This window comes from Onychomys torridus, chromosome 4 (genome assembly GCF_903995425.1).
Source record: "Onychomys torridus chromosome 4, mOncTor1.1, whole genome shotgun sequence".
Lineage (NCBI taxonomy): Eukaryota > Metazoa > Chordata > Mammalia > Rodentia > Cricetidae > Onychomys > Onychomys torridus.
Genome location: NC_050446.1, coordinates 8,140,508 through 8,155,561, shown reverse-complemented (window position 1 = coordinate 8,155,561; position 15,054 = coordinate 8,140,508). Strand labels below are relative to the sequence as shown.

Here is a 15,054-nt window from a genome sequence, read left to right as displayed (position 1 = left end):
AAAGTCATACAAGGACACAAGGAGTTTAATCTTATAAATATATTTAATCATCTCTGCTCATTCCCCAAGGCCACGTTGACTGGGAAGATCTTGTAAGGGCTCAGGACTAGAGAGTAAAGCCAGCTTCTGGCCTTGGTGACATGTTCTGGGGAGCTCCTCACAAATCCAGTTTCTTGAGACAGACTGTCCTGTTGCGCTCATGATACCTTTAAGCAGAAGGCATGGTCCCCGAGACCTGGATGTGGCATGGGCAGAGCTGCCACCAACCACAGCACCAGACCACTAAATAAAGGCCATAGGATCAGGCAGGCCTCTAACCCAGAAGATGACCACCACTGTGATACTTGAGGTGGCAAGAGCAGGGCTTAATAGGATGGCCCGGGGTTTGGCACTGGTCCCTGAAAGACCCAGCCACCAGGGGGCCTGGCCTTTGTTTCCCTGGTCAGCTCCTGATCCAGAGGGCAGATGTGTCCTGTCCACACCAGCCCCTCTAATGTGCTGAGGGTGGAGGTGGGAGCCTCCCTGGAGGCAGCCATGCCTTTGGCCTCCAGGGCACAACCCTAGTGGTTTAATTAAGAGGCCCCTCCGAAGGCTGATAAAGTACCAGGTCTACCCTCAGGTAGGCTTCAGCCAACCCAGATCATTCCGACCCAGGATCCATCAGCAGCTGTCTTCTGGACCACTGTGTGCACTGAGCAGGTACCACTTGAGCCTGTCAGGCAGGGGCAAGGCTTTGACCTTGGTGTCCACAGGCCACGGCCGCAGGCATAGCCGGATGGACACACGGCACAGGTGTTTGAGAGGTGGCGGGTAGCTCTCCAGCTGCTTCAGGGAGGTATGCAGGGCCTGGATCTTCCCTGCCAAGCTCCCCACTGGGTGGATGTTGAAGTTCTCAGGCAGCTGGAGCCTCTGGGAGCTAGTCACCATGAGGTCCAGCACGGTCTCAGCCTTGTGCAGAAGCTCAACATGGCTCTCATCCTCAGCACAGCCCGGGTGGGAACACAGCCTCTCAAAAATGAGGTTGAAGCCAGACCAACAGGATGCACCATGCAGGGAGCAGTTGTAGGCGGCCCCAGACTCCAGCAGGAAACGCAGGAGGGGGAAGTGCATCTTGAAACTCTTGAGGCAGATGTGTGTGAGGGACTCGTGGGCTGGGCACTCACTGGGGTCGGCCCCATGGGCCAGCAAAAGCTGTGTAACTTGGAAGCAGAAGCGGTTGATCATCGGGGCTTCCTCCTTGTCCCCACAGACAGTCTCACCCAGCAGGAAGATGATGCATGTGAACACAGTGTCCCCATCTTTGGTGGTGGCCTTGACATCTGCCCCTGGAAGAGCCATGGGAACAACAGTGAGAGGCGGCTGACAGTCCTTACCAAACAATGGTGGGGGATGGAGAGAGCAGCAGATGTGGCAGCTGCTGTGTACAGATGTGGAACCTCACCTCCCTCCAGGAGGAGCCGGATGTTGTCGGTGTTATGGATCTGCACTCCATCACTGCTCGCCAGAGCATGCAGCAGCGCTGTCTTCCCTAGGAAGGAGAGGGAGGGTGAGGTCAGTGTGCCCAGAGCTGGGTGGAAGCAGGATTCTCAAGGCCTAGGGAAGAGCTTCTGGCTTTTCATCCACACAAAAATTAGAACAAGAGGGCCAGCAAGGTCAGGACCTGTCTGCATCCACACACAGACTCAGGGTACACTCACTTCTTAAAGATGCCTTCTGAGGCAGCATGGAGACAGTGGCCACTCTCTCCAGGGTGCTGGACTCAGACAGGCTGGTACCCTCCTGCATGCCATCTGTAGCTATGCCGTCCTGGAGGCACTCACCATTCTTGTCAGCCGCATTGACATCTGCACCAAGATCCAAGAGGCGCTGCAGGCAGGGCAGGCGTTCGGGTTCCTCGCTGGCCAGATCCAAGGGGCTGCTTTCATGAATCTGAGCCAAAGGGGATGGCAGCCATGTTGGCCTGGGGCCTGAAAGGCTGGTTGACAAATCTACACACACACCCAAGCTGACTGGACCTGACTCTTACCCGGTCCCTCCGGTTGATGTCAGCCCCATGGTGCACCAGCAACTCTACCATATCGGGCTGGTTTCTCAGGACAGCGATATGCAGGGCTGTGTAATAGGTAACGGGGTCTGGAGGCAAAGCAGTACAGGTCAGTCCATTCTCGAAGGTTCAGGACCTAGCCTCAGGTCCTCTCCCCAGCATCGCCACCTCAAGTGTGCAGATGCTAGGCCTGAAGTCCTGGCGTGTTCTGATGGGTACACAACCTGTATGTCAGCCTCAGTTTCCTCTGTCAGTATTTCCTCTCAGGTCTGTTCCCAAGGAGCCTTTGTCTTCTTGAGTTAGGCTCTCACTACATTGCCCTGGGAGGCCTTGACCTTGCTGAGTAGCCCAGGATCATTGAAGGTCCTTCTGCCTCAGCCTTCCACCATGCTTGACCACAGCCTGGCCAGGTGACCATGTGGACGGGCTTTGGAACACACACCCCTCCTCTGCTTGTGGGATTCACCGGTGCCTGCAGCCTCTGAGCATGTTTCCCAAAGACACTAAGGCTGTACTGTGTGGGGGTCAGCACTGGCCCCCACTGGCTCATAGGCAGTCTACCTGCTTCTACCTCTTGGGGTGACAGCCAGTGATAGAATCGGAGGCAGGCTCTTTGTCATCCCTGATGCTTAAGGAACCTATGAAGCCTGCTGTAACTGATGCCTAGTATGGCTTATCTTCTCACCTCTAGAGTCTGGGCAAAACCTGCAGGACAGCTCAAAGTCTCAGAAAAGCACCTTGCCTCAGCTCTGGGCACTGCCAGGGTAATTTCACTACAACAGGATTGGATTAATCTGGAAGCCGGGCAACTCAAAAATCACATGATAGATGCAAGCCACCGGAAAGCCCACGGGAGCCGTAGACAAGAGGAAAAGCAGAGGCCAGGCCTGGGTGCCTAGGCCTGGCCCCTCTGGGATCCCACTGACCTTCAAAATTGAGGTTGGCCCCACTCTGCAGAAGGACAGCAGCTGCCCGAGTCAGCCCCAGCTCAGCCATCTTCAGCAAGGCGTTGCTCACCCCTTCCTGGTAGAATGGAGAGTGGGCCTTCTGCTCCAGCAGCTCGGTGAGGGCTAGGATGCGGCTCTCCTCGCCGGCAGTATAACTGCACATCAGAGGAAAAGCAGACACGACGGGAACACTTGGGGACCAGCTGCCCTACCCTGTGTGCCCTTCCACAACCACCCACAAAAACTGCTCAGGCCGGGGGGCGGGGGAAGGGGGGTCTTTCTGGTCAAAAGTCTGAAGTGGTTTCAGAGCCATCCTTCGGCTTGCTACCAAAGGGACTCTCTATAGAGTGGCCCAACGTTCTCACCCTTCCTAGTCAACACTACCTACTAAGCTTCTTGGGCCTGGGGGCTGCTCCACCCCTGCACCCAGCCGCTGCCCAAACACCTTCGGAGCACCCTCTCCCCACGATGTTCATCATTCGCTCTTCTCCCTAATCTTACCCACCAGACCTCCTTCAACAGGCTGGCCCCAAGATTCGACCAACGCCCGGACACAAAAAGGTTATCTGGGGCAGCCCTCCCGAATACGCCAGGCTCTGCCAAGGGAGGGCGGCAGCGCCTTGATGCGCAGCCCTCTAGCCCCGCCTCGAAGTTTTGGAAAAGTCTCACACTGCACCCACAGAGTAGGCCTCAGAGGAAAGAGCTGATGTAGTTGAGAAAAGACGCCCCTGGTGAGAGAATCTGTCTGCAATTCCAGCTCATGACTCTCCTAACGCCCCGTCCTCTGTCCCACCCCGGCCCCTGCATCCCACATCACGCTGCCGGCTTGGGTGCTCGCCTGTTGTAATGCTCCGAATACCCGGGGAGCCCTGCAAGGGCACAAGAACCACACCGGCTTCCTTCCCTAGAGGATCTGAGGCCTGCTGTCTGCAGAAGGCGCGCTCGGCCACAGCCAGCTCGTCTCCTCCTGGCATCCATGCACAGGGAGCGGCGCCGAGGCCCAGATCCTCTGCCCTGCAAGACGCTGCGGGCCCGCCTCGGGCTGGAGCTCGCGCTCGGAGCCACGCAGCTCCCGCCGCGACAACCACAGGGGACCGCAGCCACTCACTCGTCCAGGGGCTCCTGCCGCTCCAAGTCCTGGATGCCCAGGGCTCCCAGGATGGCATCCACCAGGGGCTGGTACTCGAAGATGATCCTGCGGAAGCCGTGCAGGAACGGCATGGCGACGGCCGTGCGTCCCGACACCCACACGCCACCTCCTCCCGATCTACCGGTTCAGACCCCGCGCCGGTGACTAGTCCTCCGCCCAGGCCGCAGTTCCGCACCGGAAGTGACCTGCCACTCCTACTTCCGGTCCGCGCGGGCCTGTGAAAGCGCACGTACGCCCACAGTGCCCCCTGCCGCCGGGAGGACCTCATGGCGCTCCTCACTGCTCCGGCTCCGCCCCGCCCTACGATTCCCCGCGGGGCCGCTAGAGGGCGACCGAGCTCCGCTGGGGCTCATGGCCCGGCTAACGGCCGGCTGGCTCCCTCCCGAGGTGACGCAGACCCTGTTCCTGGCCAGAACATTGCTCCCTGCAGCCTGCTCGACTTTGGCCACTCCCTAAGGAAGAGCAGCAACCACCTCAGTCTCCACGTTGCAGGCTGCTGTGACGCGATGAGGACCCCGCACCCAACTCTTCCCCACAGACACTGGGGACAATTCTTTCTTCTCTGTCTCTTGACCCCTGTCCAAACAGGCTGCCCACTTTCCCCACTTCTCACTGGAAGGAATCAATGAACCTTCATGTCCTGGTCTGTAAAATAGGCATAATCTCACCTGCCTAAGCTCCTAGACCCCGAGCTGGGAGGCAGGAGCGGAGACCCAGCAGGAAGGGACTGTACAGGGGCCAGGCAGCTTTCTCCCTACACAATCTGAGTGGGTACAACTTTGAGTCCTGCAGCAAGGCCTTGATGATTCTATTTTTGGTTGTGAGCCTAACCTTTAACGGCTGAGCCATCTCTCCAGCCCGGCCCTGATGATTCTAGAAGGCCTGTTATGGGTAGGTGTCAGTGTTCCTGGAACTGCATCATAGCCATGGCTCTAACCCTGTGTGGGGGTTTGTGGTCTCTCTGCCTGGCACTTGCCATCTGACACAGGGCAAGAGTTGACTGACTAAGAACAAAGGTTCTTGTTTCAAAACAGGAGCTCATGTAGCCTGGGCTGGCCTTGAACTCACAGAATGGCTGAGGCTGGCCTTGTACTCACGAGCCTCCTGCCTCCACCTCCCAAGTGTTAGGATCACAGGCTTGGTTCCAGGATGCCCCAGAACATCAAACCCAGTGGGCATTCGAGTCTCTTATGCAGGATGACATAGCTTTGGGTAGGTCCAACATAACTCCTCTTGTTTACTAAGTCTTTAGATGACTCTACACCTAATGGTGTAAACACCAGGTCAGTAATTGTTTACTGGGTTGTTCAGGCAAATAATGGCCAACAAACAAACAAATAAGCTTGTACCGGGGTCTGGAGAGATGGCTCAGCAATTAAAAGCCCTGGCTGCCCTTGCAGAGGACCCAGGTTCTGTTCCCGGCCAGCCAGCACAACATAGTGAAACCCCATCTTTAAAAAAGGGGTGGTGGTGGCTGGAGAGATGGCTCAGCAGTTATGGACTCGGGTTCAATTTCCAGCACCCATGTGGTGGTTCACAGCCACATGGGTAACTCTAATCCCAGAGGATCTGATGCCATCTTCTGGACTCTGTAAGCACCAGGCTCAAAAGTGGTACATAGACATGCATGCAGGTAAAACACCCATACACATGAAAAAACAAAACAAAAGTTGCATCTGGGGATTGGGGAATGTGGCTCAGTTGAGAGGCTGCTTGGGTGACATGCATGGACTTGGGTTCCACATCCAGCCCCATGTAGAAAGGACATTGTGGCTTCCTGCTTCGGGTCTATGCCTTTGTTCCACCCCCCCTTCCTTCCTCAGTGGCTCCAGCCCTTGGACTTAGGGACTCCTCGGATCCAGAGTGGCTTCAGTTTACTCTCTCTCATGACATCTTCGAGACCCTTCTTCCAAAAAAGGTCACTTTGAAGGTCCCCAGGATCGTCAGTGGAGCTCAGAGGACAGATTCCAACCCCTATAGTGGGTGAGCCCAGATGTGCTCCTTCTGGCCCTGGCCTTGGTGTTTTCACCTTCAACTTGGTCACTTGCCTGGCTCTCAAAGTCCTAGATCCAACGAAAGGCATCTTGATGTTGCCAGTGGCTGACTGATGGCGTGGATTAACTACAAGGGCTGTGAAATGGTTCAGGGGGTGGAGGCTTGCCACCATGCCTCATGACCTGAGTTTGATCTCTGGAACCCTCATGGCAGAAGGAGAGGAGAACAAACTCCTATAGGTTATCCTCGACCTCTACACACTGCGGCACATGCACACACATGCACCCGTAGATGTAAACACATGCATACACATGCACCCGTAGATGTAAATACATGCATACACATGCACCCGTAGATGTAAATACATGCATACACATGCACCCGTAGATGTATATACATGCATACACATGCACCCGTAGATGTAAATACATGCATACACATGCACCCGTAGATGTATATACATGCATACACATGCACCCGTAGATGTAAATACATGCATACACATGCACCCGTAGATGTAAATACATGCATACACATGCACCCGTAGATGTAAATACATGCATACACATGCACCCGTAGATGTAAATACATGCATACACATGCATCCGTAGATGTAAATACATGCATACACATGCACCCGTAGATGTAAATACATGCATACACATGCATCCGTAGATGTAAATACATGCATACCAAACACATAAGAGCTAACGTGCATTTGTGGAACCCTCCCTGGGGCCTAGCATTGGGCTAAACACCCTACACAGTGATTCTGTTCAATCCTATTAGATAAACAATGCTAGATCATGAGCATCTATGTCATTGGCTCAGAGAGGTTCCAGAGCTTGCCCAGGGAAGCACAGCTGAGTAGGGACCCTTCCCTGGCTATGGAGCCTCCACACACTGTCCTCCAGGGGCTCCGAGTCCCTTCAGCTTCTCTGCCTCTGGGGCCTAAGAGGGTCTAGGCTTGCAGGAGGGAGGACCTGACCTTTGCCCTTTCCCACCTTTCCCAGCCCTTAGGCATCACACAGAGGAGCCAGGCTGCACCGCTGGCCAGTCACCCAGGCTCCTGTCTCTAGAAAGCCCTGTGCCCCTTGACCCCTCCTGTCAGCAAGGGCAATCCTGTTTCCTCCATCTGCCTCCCATTAAGGCTGCCACTCATAGCGCCTACCCGTCTGTCTCTTCTCCTCACTACTGCCTGCCACCCAACTCCAGAACTCCTCAGCCCATTGAGGGACAAACACAAGCTGCTCAAACCCTGGAAAGGGCTGTACCTCCTTCTTACTCCCCCAGGTAATTTAGGGATCACACTGAATAATGTTCAGAGGTAACCTTAATATATAAAGAACTTTCAAAATCAATAAAACAGTAAAAATTACCTACAGGATATAGACATAGGACATACATAGGTGAATCACAGATACAAAGTCAACAAGTACAAGAAGAAATGGCCAGCCTCTCTAGCTGTCCATCAATAGTGACAACAGCAACCACCACACCTTTAATCTCAGGTTTCAGGAGGCAGAGACAAGTGGATGTTCTCTATGAGTTCAAGCCCATCCTGGTCTACATACCAAGTTCCAGGCCAGCCAGAACAACCAAATGAGACTCTGTCTAAAAACCAAAACAAAATTTTGAGTGTCTAAAAAAACATTACAGTGTGTTTGCATGCAAGTGTGCACTCTTGAATGCTTCAATACTCAAGTTCATATAGACGTCAGAAGACAGCTTTTGGAAGCTGGTTCTTCCAGCATGTGGTTCCTGGGATTGAACTCAGGTCTTCAGTCTGAGCAGCAAGTTCCTTTAGCCACTGAACCACCTTGGGGGGCCGTCCTTCTTTGCACTTCTATGGATTTTCTCCTTTTCTGCAGTATGCCCTTGTCTTGGGGTTTCTGTTGCTGTGAAGAGACACCATCACCATGGCAACTCTTATAAAGGAAAATATTTAACTGGGGAGGCTTACAGTTCAGAGGTTTAGTCCATTCTCATCAAGGCAGGAAGCATGGCAGTGCACAGGCGGACATAGTGCTGGAATTCTGGGTCCTCAGACAGCAGAAATAGAATTGAGCCACACTGGACCTGGCTTGAGCTTCTCAGACCTCAAAGCCCGCCCCCAGTGACACACTTCCTCCAATAAGGCCACGCCTCCTAATAGTGCCTCTCTCTAGTGACCAAGCATTTAAACACGTGAGTCTATGGGGCCATTCCTACACAAACCACCGCAGTCCTGCTAGAGACTTGAAGTTGGACCTAAGCAGAAGCCAAGGAACAGCCCATAGCTGAGCGGTGGTGGTGCATGCCTTTAATCCCAGCACTCGGGAGGCAGAGGCATGAGGATCTCTGTGAGTTCGAGACCAGTCTGGGCTACAGAGTGAGTTCCAGGAAAGGCGAAAAGCTACACAGGAAAACAAAAACAAAAACAAACAAAAAGGAACAGCCCATGTGTACTTCCTACATCTGAGTCTGAAGGCAGGTCCAGCAGCATCTAGACCTTGCTCCCTCTCCAAACTCCATCTAGTGACATCCCCACCAAGAAAGTCACTTCCCCAGTGCCCCTGAACTAAGTGCTCTGTCCCCCAAGCCAGGAGTGACACAATCCTCATTTGACTCTCCAGTAGCAGGTCCCCAGGGCTTCCATGAGGGTGAGAGAAATACCACTAATAGTCACAGTGGCCTTTGCCTGAGTGTGGACTGGTCCCTCATTGATCCCATTGACCCTTGGAAAGACACCCACCCCTACAAACAGTCAGACAGACAGACAGACAGACAGACACACATACACACACACACACACACACACACACACACACACACACACACACAGTCACAGCCCAGGAGACAGAGACTTAGAGAGAGTCTGCAGGTCTGGCAGGTGAGGGGCCAGGCTGAGATGTAGGTGTAGAGCCTGGCTTTACTTCCTTGGAGGCCACCCTCCCTTCTGATTTCATCTCTCTCCTGTCTCCCTCACACACAAATATACTCTTGGCTGTTCACACTTGTTCTTCTATATGTTCAAACTCAGTTGTGAACATGCACACTATCTCTTATACAGACACTCTGGGAACTGGGGATAGTCACACTTATTCTCATACCCAGTCTCTCTCTCTCTCTCCCTCTCTCTCTCTCAGACACAACATACATTTCCTCTCCTCTCCGGCGCTCTCTCACTGGGCCTGGGATGGGCACCTGCCAGGGCAGGTGGCGCCTTGGCCCCATCCCAAGCCCTCATGCCTCACAGAGGCTGATCTTTCGCCAGCTGTGCCCCTTAGAGGCTTCAGGGGAAACTGGGGAAAGTCTCCTTTCTTTCCATCCTTCCTTCCCTCCACACCCTTGCTTTGGGGTTTGGTAGCCTTTCTCTCCACCAAGTGAAATATTTGGAAGCCATTGGCTGGCACTATAGGATGGTTCCATCATGGCCAACAGGTCTGGCCTCAGTCTTCGGGCATGTCTGGGCACTGAGGCACTGAACAGAGGTCAGCCTCTTCCTGAAATGCTGTAATGGTTCACCTCCCTGGGACACCCCTCTCTTTCCCTTCTGTGTCCCCACCCTTATGACCAGCAGGCCCATCCCATTTGGCCCTGTTCAGCTCCGGGTCTAATGTGGGAGACAGAGGGCCCTAATTTATAAGTTCCCTCTGTGGGCCCATAGGGGAAACTGAGGCACTGGGAGCAAAGTGTCCCCTCTCCTGGGACATCTGTCCAGAGCCCCTCTCTGAGGTGATACCCCAGTCCAGCTTCCACTGCTCGACCTTCTAGCCCCTATAAATAGTCTGTAGTTCTGAGCCCTGAGGGCCACTTACGCCTGAGCTGGACCCAGGCTACGCCCCTGGTGGGTAGTCTGGGGCTGTGACGTGTATACTGAGAGGTAGCCCCACGGCATCGTCCTCATTCCCAGACACATCACAGGCCCTGAGTGTCCCAGCTGCTCCAATGTCAGCTGTATCCCTAGGGACCCAGACACCCAGGAGAACAGAGGGTGAAGTGCATAGTGTCATGGGGTCCCTGGCTGGGGGCAGTAAGGATTCTGGGCTGAGACTTTTGCTAGCCTTTGCTTAGCCTGAAGGCTTATCTGTCCAAGCAATGGATGGACTGGGAGATTGGTTAGTTTCCTTCCCACTCCAGAATCCAGGGGTCCTTCAGAGTCTGCCAGACAAGGGTACTGACCGCGACTTCAAGCCCCATGTGTGGGAAACGTGGCCCAGACCTGTCCCCAAAAGATCTGCCCCTCCTAAATACCTCCACCTCTGCGTGACTCTAGCCGCCTGCACTTGATCAGCCTGCCCAGAGCACTGCAGGGTCTGGCCAGGATGCCGTGATCTGCTCCACTGCTGGCAGATGAGTGGGCCCAGAGTTCTGGCCCCAGTGCTTGCCCTCATCCCCGAGGCCCACTGGTGCCTATCTGGCCTCGAGCCCTGGCAGCCCAGGGGTGGTGGAGGCACAGAGCTCAGGAGAGAGGCCTGCTGGCACCCTCTGGCTGCTAAGCAAAGTCGGACCTGGCCTGCCAAGAGCCAGCAAGAGGGCTTGGACCCCTGGAAGGGGAGGAAGGATGGGCAGGGGTTGGGGCCAGGGGCATTTGCTCCAGGGAGGACCAGTCCTTTGTACCCTGCCCTGTTGGCAAAGCTGACTCGGAGCAGGAAGGACCTGTCACCATCCCTCAGGGAGTCAGAGTAGGCCTATGGCTGCCAGAAGAGGGAGCTGGGGAAATCTGATCATTAAGAACCTCTCCTGGCTGTCTGGGGAACTTAATTAAATTGCTGGAGAGGGCTGGGAGAGGGCCACATCTGGAACCAATATGTGGCCTGCTCTTTTCCCCTTGGCCCATGTCACTGCTGGAGCAGGGAATTCTGCAGAGCAGGAGGGAGCAGCTTCCTCAGACACGTGGAGAAGGGAGAGAGAAGGCTGGCAGGGATTGGAACCCGAGCCCAGAGTGACTCTATGATGGAGACAAAGGGAGAGAGACAGGGGTCAGAGAGCCTCCAAGAAGACCGAGGTGGGAAGGAGAGGGTGGTGTGGACAGCGTGCTTTGGGTTCGACTGTAGTCAAGAGGCGTAAGTCTGGGGCTGAGTGTGTGGCTCAGTAGGGAGAGCACTTACCGGGCATGGGTGAAGTCCTAGGTTCAGTCCTCAGCATCACATGAAGCCTGGTATGGTAGTGTATGCCTGTAATCCCAGCACTTGGGTGGTAGAGACCAAAGGCTCCATTCAAGACCAGCCTGGGCGACACGAGACCTTAGGAAAAACAAACAAATAAAAAACACCACAGCTACTTTACAGGTGGGAAGACTACGTCCCACGGAAGTCCAGAAGTCAGCTGGCCCTGGCCGGTCCTGTGCACAGCCAGTATTTGCCAGGCTCCTACCCTGGCTGACACAAGGGGATGCCCCTGGACACCCTGGGGTGTAGATTCTGTCATTCCCCTGTGCTGCCCTTGTGACTGAAGCTAGGCTGGCTCTGTGGATTTGATCCTGGGCCTGTCTGGACACCGTCTAGCCGTACTCTGTGGGCCACTTCAACTGGAATGACATCATTTAACAGTTATTTCATGCTGGCTGATGCTGGGCATGGGGCTCTACTCTAGGGAGGCTACAGTGTATCCAGCAGGCAGCTGGTCCGAGCCCCACAGCTGAGGCTGAAACTGTCCGGAATGTGGGCAGGAATCCACTTCAAGGGTGAACCCAAGCAACAGGGTCTCTCTCTGTCCTGTGGAGCAAGAACCCCCAGTGCCGGTCAGTCCTCTGGACAGCAGCAGATGTGCAGTTGGCCAGCCTTGACTCCTGAGGGTATCCCACAGAGGCCCAGGCCTCTTATGCAGTCAGTTCTGCAGCAATCCAGGCTCACTTGCCAGCTGCCTCCCAGGTCCCAGGTCCCAGGCCCGTCAGCTCTCATGCTCTCCAGGCAGGGCTGTAGGGGAGAACACATTTCCCAGCCTCCTGGCTGGGAGACTGCCTCTGGGGTAAGCTTTGTTCCTCTCAAACCCAATGCAGCTCCTAAAGGCCAGCCTCTTCTGTGTGACGTCCTTTAAATCAGCGTTGTGCCCCACAGAGGCTCTGTCCTCAGAGGAGCACCCACATGTGACAACTGGGGACCTCACTTCCACATGCCCGAGTGGCTCAAACCCAGCACTGCTACTCTGCCTGGTTCCCAACCCACAGCAGGCGGAGGATGGAGCTTGTACATATTAATGGTTTGGATGTCCAGGACCTTGTCGTATAGGATGAGTTACATCCCTACTCCTGAGAGATTTTGAAATGTCACTTGAGCTCTCTGGTTGGGAAAGTGAGGCACAGCAAGATTAAAAAACAGCAACAAAGAGGAAAAAAAACCCAAAACAACTGACGGTAGTTTCTGTCTGGAGCAAGTAGGGCCAGCTGGTGCTCTGTGGGTCTGTCCCACACTAACCTTCCCAGCTAGCTGCCCTACCCTGGTCCCCTTTGCTGGATGCTGCTTACACCCATGACCCCTCCCTCACCTTCTGCCTCCTTGGTTTTTCTCTGGCACAGGCTCAGCGGCCCCTCTGTAGGCATATGCCTGTCCCAAATAACACTAGAAGGCCGGCAATAGAGCTGGCCTGTCCATTGGCACTGGGCTGGCAGCACGCATCTTTGGTCTCAGCACCGGGAAGCAGAAGCAGGGCAAACTGTCTGTGAGTGTGAGGCAAGCTTGGTCTACGCAGTGAGGCCCTGTCTCAAAATAAACAAACTCACGAACAACAAAACCCTGGTGACAGGTATTTGAGAGTGTCGGGGAAGGAGGTGGATGGCAGCTGGAACTGGGCCTTAGATACCCACCAAAGGGCAGACCAGGCCGGCCGCTGCCACAGCTCCATATAACACAGTTCAGAGAGATTCCCGGAGGGACCTGGGAAGCCAGCAGCTCCAGGCAAAACTCCATTTGACTTCAGATCTCCACACCGCACATGCCCTGAGCTGTGTGCTTCCTCCCAGAGGAGAAGGGAATCCTTCTGGAATCTGGGGGGCCAGGGCTGAGTATCATAGGCAGGCAGGGTGGGAAGGGGAAAGTGGGGAACCTGTCCTGAGGAATGTGGGTGATCAGACGTGATAGAGTGTGTTTGGGTGCACACAGGGAGCGGTTACCAAAGCCTTCTTAAGATTCCCCTGGAGGGACCTGATATGGACCCTTGAAACAAAGAAGTGGGAGATCTAGGCGCCTGTCTCAAACCCTGACAAGGTGATGATGTACAGATTTTTAAATAAACCATCCTCATTAGCCACACATTGTCTGCTGGGGGGGGGGGATGATGCATGCCTTTCCTCATGAAGAGGAGGAAAAGGAAGAGGAAAAGGAAATTTCGTTATTACTGATTGCTTTATTTAAAAATCCTCAGGCCTCCTCGTCTCTTTGCAAAGAACTCGGGAGGGATTTGAGGCTGAATCTTTCCTCAGTGGTTTCCTGAGAGAGGGGCTGAGGGTAATTCAAGGCTCCTGTCAGAAGGGTGTGTTAATCTGCACGCCTCAAGAAACTTAAGTGGACCACTGAATCCCAGTAAATCAGAGGGAAGGAAAGCTGGAAGGGGCCTCCCCTCTGCCTTTTTACCGTTTTCCCCCACTTTAGAACTCTGTTCTCTTTGATCGTAAAAATAGTCATATTTCACCCACCCACCCCCATATCAGCAATCAACGAACTAAGGAAGCAGGGCCCGCAGGGAGTTTCCCCTCCGATTAGACCCTTGCCTTAATTATTTAGCGCCTGCCTGGATGGGGTAGGCGGGGAACCGCCCTCCTGGCGAGGGTTCAAGGGTAAGTTATAAATGAGAGGAACGATTATTGCCCCAATTAGCCATCAAGCTGGGAGCCTTGTCCGCAGCCTTAGGCCCCGCCCAGGCCCCTCTGCACCCTAACTCGGATCCTTGTGCGCTGCAGGGCTTCCTCCCAGGCGCCGCCTCCCCCCCCCCCCCTGCGGCGACAGTAATCACAGCAAGATGTTGATGGGCCCCAGCGAGATCAGAGCAGCACCCCAGGGCTTCAGGGAGGTCCTGGGCATCCCCAGCCTTGTCTGTGCCCCACCACTTAGGGGCTCCTTTCTCCTGATTTCCCTAGAGCCAGAGGAAGAAGCAGGGGTTTGAGCTGAGGTGGGGGTAGGGTCCCAGGCTTGGGGTGTTCAAGTGTTCTCCACCACCCGGAGTCCTGAGAGTAACAGCCCCATCTGTAAAACACCCTTACAGGATTGGAGCGCTTGAGGCCAGCAGGGTTTAGTCCCAGGCTTAGACAGCCCGAGTCCTTGGGCGCTAGGGTTTGTGTCCTGGTACCCACCTAAGATTCATCAGTATGCAGTAGATGCTCAATAAATGGCCGTGGAGGGAGTAACTTGGGTGTTTCTCTTTTTCCTTCCTCCTTCCCTCCCTCCTCCCTCTCTCCTTCCTCCTTCCCTCCCACCCTTCTTTCTTCTTTTCTTCCTTTCTTCCTTCCTTCAAGACAGACAGTCTTAACTCTGATACATCCCATGATTGACTTTAAGGTTTCCAGTAGTCAAGACAAAAAGGGAAATATGATGACTCTCATTATTTGGTTGGTTTATTTATTTATTCATTTATTTTAAGGATAATTCTGAAAGAAGAAAACATGTGTTTCCATCCTTAAATTCCCATGGACCCCTGACATGGTAGTTAGGGGTCTGGCAAAGGAGAGGGTGGCAGAGCTTAAGCTCTGCTCTGAGTCTGTGTCTCTGAGGAGGCTGGGGGTGGAGGAGGCTCCTGAGGTTTCCGGACTAAGAGTAAGGCCCACTATGGTTGAGCCCCTGCTACCCTGAGTGTATTTTAATCTTTGAATCTGTTCAGAAAGGTACACTGTCCTTCAGTGTCATGGAGGATGGCCCACAGATGCCCAATCAACAGATGGCCAAGTTCCTTATGCCAGTAGGGTCATACCTGCTTGGCCTGCCGTCTGCCTAAGCCATCTCTAG

The 15,054-nt window shown here is 54.3% G+C and overlaps 1 protein-coding gene across 1 annotated transcript; it reads right to left on the bottom strand.

The window, feature by feature from the left end:
• Nucleotides 1–24: 24 nt before the first annotated feature.
• Asb6 (ankyrin repeat and SOCS box containing 6) lies at nt 25–4,320 on the bottom strand. Its single transcript, XM_036184685.1, has 6 exons — nt 4,100–4,320; nt 2,971–3,146; nt 2,027–2,133; nt 1,821–1,929; nt 1,442–1,528; nt 25–1,325 (listed from the first exon to the last, which is right to left on the bottom strand). Exons 1-6 carry the CDS (start codon nt 4,210–4,212, stop codon nt 661–663), a joined length of 1,257 nt encoding a protein of 418 aa, XP_036040578.1. The 5' UTR covers nt 4,213–4,320; the 3' UTR covers nt 25–660.
• Nucleotides 4,321–15,054: the final 10,734 nt, after the last annotated feature.